The sequence below is a fragment of the Galeopterus variegatus genome, unplaced genomic scaffold (assembly GCF_000696425.1).
Source record: "Galeopterus variegatus unplaced genomic scaffold, G_variegatus-3.0.2 Scaffold5690, whole genome shotgun sequence".
In the NCBI taxonomy this organism is placed as follows: domain Eukaryota; kingdom Metazoa; phylum Chordata; class Mammalia; order Dermoptera; family Cynocephalidae; genus Galeopterus; species Galeopterus variegatus.
In genome coordinates, this window is record NW_007731801.1 from 31108 (window position 1) to 44756 (window position 13649).

Below are 13649 nucleotides of genomic sequence, written 5' to 3' on the forward strand. Positions count from 1 at the left end.
GTGAGCACTGGGGATTCAGTTGTGCACAAAGACTGACAAGTCTTCTGCCCCTTGGGGCTCCTGCTGAGAGGGGAAGCAGGGACAGGAGGGGTGACAGAACAGGTGAGATGCAGGTGCTGCTGTCTGAAGGCCAGAGAGGTTTCCCTGAACAAGAAATGGCCACATGAAGTGGGAAAGGCATTGGCCAGTGAAAAGGTGGGGGCAGCGCGGGGCACACCTAAGAGAAGAGGGATGGTTGGACGGAGACATGAAGCTGCAGAACTAGGCAAATGCTAGAACTCCAAAACCAAGGTGAGCATTTCATACATTATAGTACATACCATATGTACTATAGTACATTCCATATGTACGCCTTAAATATATGATCCAGGGGATATTTCCTGATGTGGTAATAAATCTACAAATGTTTGGAATACAAAGTAAGTGGCTAGTCTTATATCCAGTTTGATGCTGCAACCATATATATATACACATATATATACACGTGTGTGTGTGTGTGTGTGTGTGTGTGTGTGTGTGTGTGTAATGAGGCCAGAAGAGAGTAGAATAGCATCTTCAAAGCACTGAAAGAAAGGACTTATCAACCCAGGATAAAATATGCAGCAAAGATATCCTTAATGAGTTTGTATTTCTCTTGGCTGAAAACCTAATAGGATTGAGCGTCACATGTTATGTCCCTCCCAGCCTGCCCTGGCAGACACCTCAGCTGCCACCCCAGCAGGAACTAGGTGATGCCCACACTTCTGTTGTTGGCGGCTCTCTGCTCCACCATTCCCAGGGTAAGGGCAGGAGGACACATAGGCTCTGACCACAAAGCTGCCACCTCCTGCAGGAGATGCTCAGCCACGAACTCTGCTCCCTAGGATGTCCCCCTCTGCTGCGCAGGGACCTGCTCCAGGACACTGCCCTGAAATCTCTGGGACCCGACCAGGGGGAAAAGGGGCCGTGGCCATCCTATTTCATTTATTGCCCTCAAGTCGAGCAACCTCAACCCTCAACAGGAGACAGGGAAGCCTCGGAGTGTCCACATGTGACTGTCGCTCCAGCTTCATTTGGGCCACATTTCTACCTCCAGAATCTTCGGAACGCTCACTCCTAGCTTATGTCCAGTGCACACCTTGTCCTCATGTATCCATTACACGTGTGCTTACTTGCACGTTCTGCACACACGCACCCATTGTTCTCTCACACATTCCAAAGGTGCATCCCAGCAACCGGCCAAACATTCCATGCTTCTCACTTAGCTGAGTTGGCAGCTAAAGGAGGACTCTCAGAGCAGAGTTCTCTAATCCAAGCATGCAAACATACCCAATGGCCATGATGGGCAGTTGCCTGGGCAAGCTCACCCCTGCCCCCGGCCCCAGGGGGCAAAGACCCTCCAGAAGGACTTAGGCAACTAGAGCCTGCTGACGGTACCTGCTGAGTTCCCATGGCTGTCCTGGGTCATGCAGCTCCCATACCTCGGGATGGACTTACACACCATCCTATAAGTAACCGGTGACACTGTATCAGCGGTATGTGAAAGCGTCAGCAAGGAGAAATTCCATGGTCCTGCAGACACTGTGTTCTTTTCTGTGGGTCCTCACTTCGATCTACTGTCATGACCATCAGAGGAAGCTAGTGCTACCTATTGGCAATTCCACAATGTCCTACAGCTCAGCCAATGTACTGGGCACAGTGATGCTCTGTACGGGAACAGAACAGTCACCCCTCTGTGGCCTGCAACACCCGGGTGTGTCCAAGACACCTGCACAGAGAAGATTGTGTTGAGGGACCTCAGAGAGACCAGTAAAGCGACAGCTGAGCAGGAGGAAGGACCCACATTCCTAGAGAAGCACGATGATCAGAGACTGGACCTTGAATCCACTGGGGGTGCACAGTTAGTTTTTAGGCACTGGAGTGTCCACGGAGCCCTCCCTTCCTTCCTACCCAGACAGAATCCTCCAGGCAGAGTGCTGGGAATTCATATACAAGACACCCCAGATCTGTTGTATAAGCTCCTGCCCCAAGTAAAATGCCATCCTCAGCTCATACAGCCCTACTCGAGGTTTCCCACTGCTGCAGAGAAGGAGGGCTCAGGCCACATCTCACCCTGGGCTACACGACAGGTCCTCAAAGAAAGTGAGAATGGAGGGGCCTCAGCCTCCCTCTTCATCTGCAGAGGTTTCCCAGAGGAAGACTCCAGGTGACAAGTGGTAGATGCAATAACAGGGAAGAAACTAACCTCGAGGAACTGCTCACCCACATACGACAGATTCAGACCCTGGCAACTCGAGGGCCTGTTGCTACATAGGCTAGAGGGACCTCTGATGCTGCCACCCCCTGAGTCCCCCAGCTAGATTTTTACGTCACTCCTCATGACCTAGACCAGGAGAGGGAGGTGACGTTCTACCACCTCAAGTGTGCATTGGGAATGAGACTGAGGCCAAACATATCGTGCATCTCACTTAGCTGAGTTGGCAGTTAAATGACGACTTTCAGAGCTCAGCTCTCTGATCGAAACATACAAACTTATCCACTCTTTCATGGTCAGATACCTGGGCAAGCTCAACCTTGCCCCCGGCCCTGCGACACAAGGACCAGCCAGAAGGACTTGAACAACGGGAGCCTGCTCACCGCACCTACTGGGTTCCTATGGCTGGCCTGGCCCATGCAGCTGCCCGTAACTCTGGATGGACTTGCACATCATCCTATAAGTAACCAGAGACTTTTTATCAGTGATTTGTGGAAGTATCTGCAAGGAGAAATTCCATGGTCCTGCAGACATTGTGTTCTTTTCTTTGGGACTTAAGTTCAATCTACAGGCATTACCATCAGAGGAAGCTAGTGCTACCTACTGGCTATTCCATGATGTCCTACAGCTCAGTCAGTGTACTGGGCATACTGACAGCTTTGTATGGGAGCAGAACTGGCACCCCTGTGTGGTCTGAAACACCCGGGTGTGTCCAAAACACTTGCACACAGAAGATTCTGTGGAGGGACCTTGGACAGACCAGTAAAGGGACGGCTGAGAAGCGGAAAGACCCACATTCCTAGAGAAAGTGGAAAACAAGAGAAAGGGGACTCGAACCCACTGGGCAGCACAGTCAGTATGTAGGCACTGAAGTGTCCACGGAGCCCTCTCTCCCTTCCTGCCCAGAAAGAATCCTCCAGGCAGAGTGCTGGGAATTCAGATACAACAAGACACCTCAGACCTCTTCTATAAGCTCCTGCCCCAAGTAAAATGCCATCCTCAGCTCATACAGCCCTACTCGAGGTTTCCCACTGCTGCAGAGAAGGAGGGCTCAGGCCACATCTCACCGCAGGCTGCATGACAGGTCCTCAAAGGAAGTGAGAAAGGAGGGCCCTCAGCCTCCCTCTTCATCGGCAGAGGTTTCCCAGAGGAAGACTCCAGGTGAAAAGTGGTAGATGCAATAACAGGGCAGAAACTAACCTCGAGGAACTGCTCACCCACATCCGACACCGCCGGACCCTGGCAACTCGAGGGCCTGTTGCTACATAGGCTAGAGGGACCTCTGATGCTGCCACCCCTGAATCCCCCAGCTAGATTTTTACGTCACTTCTCATGACCTAGACCAGGAGAAGGAGGTGATGCTCCAGCACCTCAACTGTGCATTGGTGGTGAAACTGAGGCCACCTGGGACTGCAGGGCCAGGCAGCCTTCCCACTCTATCCCCCTGCCTGTTTCAGGGACTGCCCCTCTGCCTGTGCCCCCTGCAGGGCTCAACATGATTGCACAGCCCAAGCGATGCAGAAGGGAGCCGGACTCCCTCGGTCCAGTGGCTCTCCTGGAGTCTGCTGCAGTGGCCTCCGCTATGCACTCTGTGTCTGGGAGGTAACACAGGCAGCAGCCCCTCCTCTCCTCCTCAGAGACCTTTCCAGGCACCTCTTCACTCTCCCTCCCCTCAGCCTCCTTCTCCTTGCTGAGCCCTGCTGCCTCCCCATTTGCAGGCACAGGCAGAGCTGTCTTGTCCACTAGGACCACAAACCCATGGGTCCCTGTTCCCTCCCCCTGTACCTGGCATGGACTGCACAACTCCTGCCTCCCTGCTCTGACAGCTGCTGCTGTAGCCCTTCCCCCTTCATGTTGAACCCCATGTAGGGAACTCTCTGCTTGGGAGGTCAGAAGCCCTTTGCATCTCCAGGCCTCAGCCACATCTGCAGCACCCTGCCCAGCACCTCCACACTGGAGTCTCCAAGCCCAATGTGTATAGAGTCCTGCAGGTCCTTCTCCAAGCCTCCCCACCCCACCCCACCACAGGTGATTTTAGTGCCCTCCTCTCCCCTGGCCTGACAACCACTACACGTGCAGTCAGTTCCAGCCCCTCTGCCAGTACATCTGCAGGCTTAGCACCCCAGCCAGTATCTGAGTTGGGGATCATCCCCACAGACATTGCTCTCCCTTCCCAGCCTCTCCCTGTGGAGTCTCCTGCTGGCTCCAGTGGAAATTTCTTCCTATGTGGCCAGGTCCTTCAGACACCCCCAAGGGGCAGCAGGGCCTCATCCATGGACACCACTAGCCTGCCTGCAAAGATGTTCTATGTTCCCACTCCAACTTGGAGACTTCCTGTCAACCCTAAAGTCACCGCCCAGTCCATAGTTGGGGCTCCTGATGGACAGCAGCATGGAGCCCTCCAGCATAGACCATCTTCTACAGTTTGGAGATGTGGCCACTCTAGTTCTGGCCCCCATATTTACATGAGGCCAGCCAGCTTTGGGCCACATGACATACTCAGCTTTGAGGCATCTTGTTATCCACAACTTCCACCTTGGTGACTCACACCAGTAGTCAGGTGGCCTTTGCTGCCAGCCCAGCTGTAATCCTCCCTGGTGCATCCACTGCCTCTGGTTTGGCAGCTGCTACCCACACACCCAGCACTGCAACCAGTACTCAGCCTGACATTGGGAAGCTCTGCTCAACATTTGGCAGCACATGCCTGCATCACTGACCTAGATAGTTTCAGTGGCACCAGTGGGTTTCAGGAGCAGACAGACTGCCCAAGATCTGAATTCCACCTTTGCATCACTCAGCATCGCTGCAGGAATGAGAGGAGCCTCGAGTACCAAACAGCACTATGGGGCAGGCTTGGGCCTGAACACCTGGGGCTCCTATAGCCAGGGAATGCCTCAGGTGACTACGCGACCCAGTTGCAGTAAGAACAACCCTGTTGGGGGAGCGCTGTTGCCGCTACTTTTAGTCAAACCCCAAGGAGGTCACCAAAGCACAAACACATAAGTTCAAGTCAGGGGCTTAATGCCATTGCAAGGAATGCCTTCTCTAGGTGAATGTCCCTGCTGGCCTCTAACACTGACAGCCTCACTTCTGACATAGGTACAAGGAAGAGGACCCACTCTTCCTTTAGGGCCCCCTGTTCACCTGTCCAGGGCTATGGGACATAGAACTCCTGGGTCATATACCAGGTCATCCTCATCTTCTTCTGGGGTAAAATCCACTCCCTTGGGGTCCAAGAGGTGAATGCTGGTCAGAGAGAAGAGCTTCCTAGAAAAGTAGCCAATGTGCAAATTCCACCCAGGCTGGACCTCATGTGAGCCCCATTTATTTATTTATTTTTATTTTTTTCCTTTTTGTCTATTTTACTGACCGGTAACGGGATCGCAACCATCAGTGCCGCACCCGCACCGCGCTCAGTCAGTGAGCGGGAACCGGTCTCCACGTGGGATCTGAACCCTCGGCGGGAGTGCCGCCGCACTCCCAAGTGGCGCACTTGCCAGTGCGCCACCGGGCCGGCCCGTGAGCCCCATTTAGATGTGAGAGACAAGGCTAGCTCTGCTCTGAGATCCTGGAGCAAACTAGGGCCCCAGAGATACAGCATTCCCTTCCCATGCTCTTCCCTGCATTTTTGCCCTTAACAGTGGGTGGTTTGAAGCTGTTATCTTGTCCAACCTTAGTTGTCAGAGTCTTCACAATGGTAGACAGAGACCCTCAACTCATTTCCCGTAAGTCCTGGTGAAGGCAGGACACCCCCCATTGATTCTACAGTCGGCTCCCCTCTCCCCATTTCCCTTCCAGATCCCTTGTGTGTCTTACATGGAACTTATAATAAAACTTTGTTCATATTACTTTATTGTATTCTCATGTGTGTGCTTTGCAGATCAAATGTGGGAAACCACTGGCTTGTGTGAGTGGTGACAAGGGGTGCCGTTCAAAGGAAACTGTTTTACCAGAGCCTGTCCATCTCAGGTTCTACCAGAGTTTAACCTGCCTGGGGGAAGGGAAATTCCCAAATCTAGCCCCCTCTAGTCTTTGGCAGTAGGGGAAACATTAGCCAACCCAAGCACCCTCTAACATCCTCCTATGTAACAAGTAAAAAGTTCACTGAGAAGCACTTGTGAAGGTCAAATCCCAGAGGAACAGAGGATCACTAAACGTCTTAGCCTTTGACACCTACCACGAGCATCAAACAATAAACATAGCCTACCTGCCAGCTAGATAATTATATTACCTCACATTAAAGGCCTATTTATCTCAGTTCTTTTTCCCTAGTACATAGTGGCTGGCCTTCACCAACAACAAAAATTACAAGGCATACTAAAAGACAAAAACACAGTTTGAAAAGCAGAGCAAGCATCAGAACCAGGCTCAGATATGGCAGAGATATTAGAATTATAAGACAAGGAATTTCAAACAGTGATGATAAATGTTTTAATGGATCTAATGAAAAAGGTGGACAGCATGCAAGAACTGACGAATGAGGTAAGCAGAGAGAAACTCTAAGAATAAAAGAAAATGCTAAAAATAAAACTATCATAAATGGAGAATGCCTCTGATGGGCTTATCAATAGACTGGAGACAACCAAGGAAAGAATCTGTGAGCTTAGAGATATGTTAATACAAACTTGTCAAACTAAAAAGCAAGAGAAAAAAGACTGAAGAAAACGAGAATATCCAGAAATTATAGAACAAAAGGTGTAATATCTTTGTAAAGAGAATAGTAGGAGAAGAAAGAACAATGGATAGAGAGAAATAAGAAATATTTAAATATTTTATTTGAGAAATTTTAACACACACCACCCCACAGATCCAGGAATGTCAGACGACATCCAAAGCGGGGGATATATCAAGAAATTGACACCTGAGTATATCATATTCACATCCCAGAAAATCAAAGTCATAGAAAATATCTTGAAGGAAGCTGTGTGGGGCACCTTATTTGTAGGGGAGTTCTTATAAAAATTATATCAGACTTCTCTTCAGAAGCCATGCAAGCCAGGAGACAGGAGAGAAATATTTAAGTGTTGGTGGGAAATTATTCGGTATCGATTGAAATTATGCCTGAAAAGTAAAAGAGAAATAATGACTTTCAAAGGTAAACAAAACTTGACCTTGTTGCCAGTAGATCTGCCCTGCAAGAAATGTTAAAAGAAGTTCTTCAGAGAGAATAAAAATGATATTGGTAAGAAACTCAAATCTACACAAAGAAAAGTGTTAGAGAAGGAATAAATGAAGGTAAAATAACATACTTAAATTTTTTATTCTTCACTGTTCTTACGGATATTTTGTTCCAAATAATAATAGGAAAAATTCAATTGGTGATGGTAAATAATGGATAAATGAATGGATGGCAGCAATTTCATAAGAAACAGGAGGCAGAAATTGGGAATACTCTCTTATAAGGTACCTGGTTCTAGTCAAGAAGCAGTATAGCATTATTTGAAAATGAACTTAGGTTAGTTGAAAATTGATATCATAAACTTTAGGGAAACCATTGAAAAAATTGTAAGAAGTATAATTGATATGCTAAAAGAAGAGAGAACATAAAATGCTTAATTAAAACCAGAGAAGTCTAACAGGTGGATAGAAGAATTCACAAAGAAAGAAAATCCAATGTGTACTTTGTAAAATTCTTCAAGATTTATGTTCCTCATGTGCTGAGGAAACCCTCCTCCCCATATCTTGAGGACCACTCACGGGTGAGTATTTGCCAATGTTACTTCGGGGGTCGTCCTGGACATGGGTGAACATTAGGAAGCTCCTGCAGCAACCTAGGGCTTTGTGATGCTGTGAAGACAGCTAGCCAAAGTTGTGTGCTGTGTGATTTTGGATCTGTGAGAGATCACTCACACCCTGTATGCAACTATATACCACTGCTGAGATTTTCATAACATGTTAAAACATACTGGGTTTTATTCCTTTCTAAAACTTTTAATTGAAATATTATGTGTATTTCAAAAAATCTTTCACAACTGTTAACTGCAATGAATTTTCAGACAGTCTAATGATCACCTATTTTGAAAAAAAAAAAAAATATGTCACTGGAACCCAGCACCCAGAAAGTCTCCTCAGGGTCCCTTCAGCCATGAGCTTCACCCCCAAGGTAACCACTGCCCCCTTGCAAATTAAGGAAATCAGGATTCCTTTTGTGTCTGGCTTGATTTACTCTATATTTTGTGAGATTTGCACATACCGTTGTGTATTTTTAGTGATCAATTCCCTTGGGAATAGCATATAGCTGTTGAAATATCCTGGAGCTTGTTCACACATTCTACTGTTGTTGAAGGTTTGGGTAGTTACGGTTTTAGGAGATGATGAATAATGTTTCCATGTACGTTCATGTAAATGTCTTTTGGGGAACTCATGCAAGCATCTCCGTTGGGTATTTCTCCACCGTATGCATCAATTCGACGTAACAGATGATTTCCCCACTTTTTGTGGATACTGACCAAGAGTTTCCCAAATGGAGTGCACACCTGACACTCATGCCAGCCGTGGAAGAGAGCGTGGTTGCTCCTCAGCCTCACCAAACAATTAGTAATTTCCCCACTTTTTGTGGATACTGACCAAGAGTTTCCCAAATGGAGTGCACACCCGACACTCATGCCAGCCGTGGAAGAGAGCGTGGTTGCTCCTCAGCCTCACCAAACAATTAGTATTTTCTGACTTTCTCATTTTAGCCATGTTGGTGGGTGTGTATGAAACACATAGAAAGTCCAGACACTTCAGAGATTCTGAAAGGTTGGAGGTAACAAAAAGGGCAACTTGGTCATCCTATGTCAGTGCTGGAGTTCTTCCTCAGCATCTGACCCCCACAAAAAATAAGAATCGAGAAGATATTTTAGTAGTATTTGGTAGCATTATTACTACAAGTCCTAGAAACGTTCAGATCCTGGGAGCTACGCAATCTAGGGATGGTGACGAACGTGAATTCATAGTACGAACTGGCTATTAGCTTGGAGGCCACCATCTTTTTTAGCAGCTCTCCTGTATGGCTGGGTCAGAGTGACGTGTGAGCAATCCCAGCAAGGTGCTGGTAGGTCCCCAGTGTTCTCCTTGCCCCCCCCAGAGGACAGGGTGGAGGAACTTCCTCGTGGCAGGGCAGACGAGGAGCCCCCATCCAACGCCAAGTTCAGATTGGCTTTTTCTTTTTTTGTCTGAGATAGAAATGCTGCTTTATTATTTTTTTATTTATCAATTGAGTTCAGGTATGGAAACTTGGTGATGTACATGACAGAGGTTAGCTACTGCCGTAAGTCCCAGTCTGCACTCAACACAGGACTGCCGTACAGAGAATTTTCCAGTACCAACATTTAAGATTCTATTTTATACTGTGTGGCTCAAGCATTCCTACTGCTTCTTATTTAGCATGTCTGATTAGCATTGCTTGAAGGGAGCATTTGCAGGTGTCCTGTTCTGTAACACCAGGTAGCGGAAACATTCCCCACTCAGACACAATATCCATTCCCTTCATACATTCAGGTAAAAGAGACACAGCCACTACGCATAAAACCTTAAACATGCCAATTTTTGTCGATACTTTTCATCTAAATCCTATCGACCCTTGTGTGTCTACATTTTCTCAATTTGTTGATCCTGTTAGGGCCTAAGTAACAGGTTTTTATACTACAGTTTATGGGGTTCCCTTGTATGAGAAACTTTTCTGCTCCCAACCACTTCACCCACTCAGGTGCGTGAGGTTTGGGTGCCCTGTGGAGGGATGAGCCAAGATGCACTGGCTCTTTCTCAACTCTCATCGTGATAAGTCTGCTTGACCATTCCCCAAGTGATTCCAGGTTGAGTTTCTCATTGTAGTCTTTTCCTTCTGGCTTTTAAAACTCCTTCAAACTTGGATGTATAGCTCAAACAGACGTGTTTGGAGTGGGATAAGGTTGAGGAACCAGGAGGATTCAACGATCCAACCAACCTTTGACAGTGCCGCATTAAGATCATTGTTTCACCCCCATCATTGTCTGCTTTATTCATCCCATTCCTCAAAAATGATGGAAAGATTTCGGGCTGAGTTCCTTGACACACCCCCTCTGCCTTTCCCCATTTTGTTTTGTTTTGTTTTTAATTCATCTATTTTTATTAGCATCCTTAAGACCCATAATGGGAATCATTTTCAGGGCCTTGCTCGATTTTGCAGCAGTAAGGTTACATGGTGTGCCCATGCAGAAGGGGCTCATTAATCCCAGAATTTACCATGCCCTGGAAAAGGAGCATACTCAGGGGATTACTAGCATGGTCATCATCAAGCCAGTCAAGCATGGCTTGCACGCAAACATATCAGCTGTTTCATCTGGGGTGTACCACTTGGCATTTATAGTCATCCTTCTCAGGGTAAAATTTACGGTAGCTTTTATCCACGTTCACCAGACTAGCTGTTCCCTAGGGAATAATCTGCTTTGCATCTGTACCATGTACAGCCATCCCTGACTGCTCCATAGTAAGATGTGGGTCCTGTGTGAACCAAACATCCTCTTGCACTCTTGCACAATTAAACCCTGAGCTACTGTCCCTAAATAGTCAGTCTCAAATCCATTTTAGTACCAGTTCTTTGGGAAGGTGATGATACCAATTGACAAAATGAGAAAACACCTTTACAATATATGCCCTGGCTTCAATAGTTCCTTTCATTTGCTCTCCCATGACATGGGCTCCCCTCTTGATGACCAGAGATCTTAGAAGTCCTCTCTGTTGTCCTAGAATAATTTCTCCTTTTGGGGGCAGCTTTGTGACTTGAGCAGTAATGCTGGAGATGCTCCAGGTTGGGAACAACACTCGAGGCAGGACCTATAGGGAGAGGGTGCCCGGAGCTGCTGGGTCACTCCTGCTGCTTTGGAGACTGACGAAAGGGGGTATGAAATCAGAAAGAAAAAGAAATATGTGTGGAAGTCTGGTTTTCCCTTACATGGTTTAATGACATAGTAGTAAGAGGCATTGTGGCTCTGGGCTTGGAGTGTGCTGCGTTTGCAGCACATCTTTTCTTGCATTGGTCTTTAAAGTTGATCTTCCCTAGGAGACCATATCTTTCCCACCTTTGCCACAGCAAACATCAGGTTCTTTGGTTATGTTTGGTCACCATCCCTGGGTAATTGTGCACGAGAGATTTTTGGTTGGGCTTGGGGCGTTGACCTATGATGCGGGGAATCTGATGGAGACACCTTCCACATGGGCACAAACTTGAACGTGGAGACAAAGTTCTCCTCAGGTGTGCCAGGCGGGGGTGAGAAGTCGGCCCCACCCTCTGCACTTTCAGTCTGGTAGCAGCAGCACCTTCATGTTCTGACCTCACTGTCCAGTCCTGGTGTAAAGGACACTCCCAGGGTGGGGCACCTTAAGGACAGTTTCTTCTGAGTTGACTGCACTGTGCCCACGTGTGTGGAAGCAAGATGGGAAGCATGACTCGGCCACATTTCTCGCCTCTTCTCCTCCTCCAGTGCCCGACTCCTAGGAATAGGAACAAAACCTGGATTCGCCTCCATTTGAGAGGCTTGTGCCCAGTGGCCCCTCGCACCCTCCATGACTGGGCAGGAACCGTAGAGGATAAGTGTGAAGGGCTGCACGCACTGGCTCTCACAGTCCTGCCGACCTCATCTCCTGGAATCCACCAGACCCGGGACAGAGCCTCTGGGAAGCAGGGCCAGGGGCCACTGCTCCTCTCAGACCCACTGACCAGCCAGCCAGCATTACCCTGTGACCCTCATGCCAGGCAGGACGCACCCTGTTTCCTGCCCTCAGGCCTGCCACGTGCCCTTCCCTCCCACTCCTCCCGAGGCAAGCCCTGGCAGGTCCTGTTTATTTAGGTAGCAGTAAATCCACTGCTGTAGAATCCCTGTTGCCTTACTTGCAGATTGTGGGAATTTGGACAAGTAATGCTTCCTCTATGCAGGTATTCATCCTCTCTAATTAGCTGGGAACTTAATGAGCTTGTCGTGATGACTCTCTCCCAAGTACATAAGGCTATCCTGGGCACAGGACAGTTACTGGATATGTGGAGTTGGCTGTCCCTCTCTTCTACAGAGCCTGACACAACCCCAGGCCCATGACAGGTGCTTCCTGGGTAGGATGGATTGGATAATTCATCAATTGATTGATTGGAAAGCGTGGCATTAGGCCCATGATCATTCTTCCAAAGTTGCCATATTGAAGAAGAATATGATTGGCAAGGAGAAAAGTGTGGGTAGAAGCCAGGAAAGAAAAAGAGAGAGAAGAATTATGAGGAGGAGGAGAGAAGAGAAAGAGACGGCCAGGTCAGGCACAGAATTCATGGAGACAGCTGCAGCCTCCTGGAGGAACATGATGCCACAGGCATCCTTGCTGGTCACAGTTATGGAATCTGAGGCCCTGAGAAGCATGCTGCAGATCAGAGACCCACTCCCTCATTGCAGAGGTGAGGTGATCCAGGCCCCAGGAGAGGCTGTAGAGATGAGGACACGCAGGGTCCTGAGGTTGATCTACGTAATTCCAGGAGCTGCAGGGACTTGAGTTCTCACCTCAACTCTAGCTCTCCCCTTATGGCCATTACTACTCCTGTACACTCAGAAGATTACATTGCAGAATTTGAAGACTCTGATAGAGAAAGCGACAATCTGCATGTAATTTCTTTTACTTTCATATTTTCCCCCTTTCTTTCTTATGCATAAGCTCCTCTTTGTAGCTCCTCTCCATTCCCTCTTTCCCTCTTTTATAATTCTCATCCTGAAGGACCTGGTCTCTTCCAGGCAGTTGAGGTCCTTAGGTCTTCAATGTCTGTTAACTCTCCTTCCAAACTCCTCACCAACTTTCTTGGCATTGCCCTGCTTTCTCATCCCCAGGCTGCNGCACCCAGCACACAGGGGTTTTCCTGCAGTTGGTGGCTCTAGACAGTCACGGTTATTCTCTCCCCTCCACCAGCTATCAAGAAATTCTTCTGTCATGGATTCAAGAGAAGCCATAAAGGACACAATAAAAGAAAAAGAAGAGGGAGAGGAGTTACTGTGCAGAGGGTGGGAGAAAGATCAAAAGGCTATTGCTTCCCGAACTTTCTTTCTGGCACATCAGGAAAAGCAGCAAAAGTGAGAAGAACATCAGAATGGCCGATACTGAGTGTGACCATGTGCGTGGAGGCAAGAAGACAGTAAAAACTCGTGCAGGCAAGTGAAGGATGCCCTGACAACATGCTCCCGGGGCATGGATGCTGATTCCATATAAACCCCTAGGGCTGCTGGGCTAAGGCCTGAAAAGGCCGCTTTAATTACGAGGGAGAGGCTGTGGATGCCGGTAGGGCCACCAGTGCATGACTTCGGAGGGGCCATTCGTTGTGTCCCTTGTAGACAGTGCCTCTAGAGTTGTTCAGTAGCTCACTCTGCAGGACCCAGCCCTGCCCTCCCAACCCCCTAACGTCAGCAGGGAGCATGGCCAGTCAATCCCT

General features: G+C 48.2%; 1 protein-coding gene across 1 annotated transcript in view; it reads right to left on the reverse strand.

Moving 5' to 3' along the window:
- Positions 1-3604: 3604 nt before the first annotated feature.
- LOC103605261 (zinc finger protein 550-like) overlaps positions 3605-13649 on the reverse strand; it is a 29990-nt gene continuing 19945 nt past the window's right edge. Inside the window, exon 3 of the mRNA XM_008589838.1 lies at positions 3605-3975. Within this exon, the coding sequence (XP_008588060.1) occupies positions 3605-3975 (371 nt within the window). The remainder of the gene's footprint in view (positions 3976-13649) is intronic.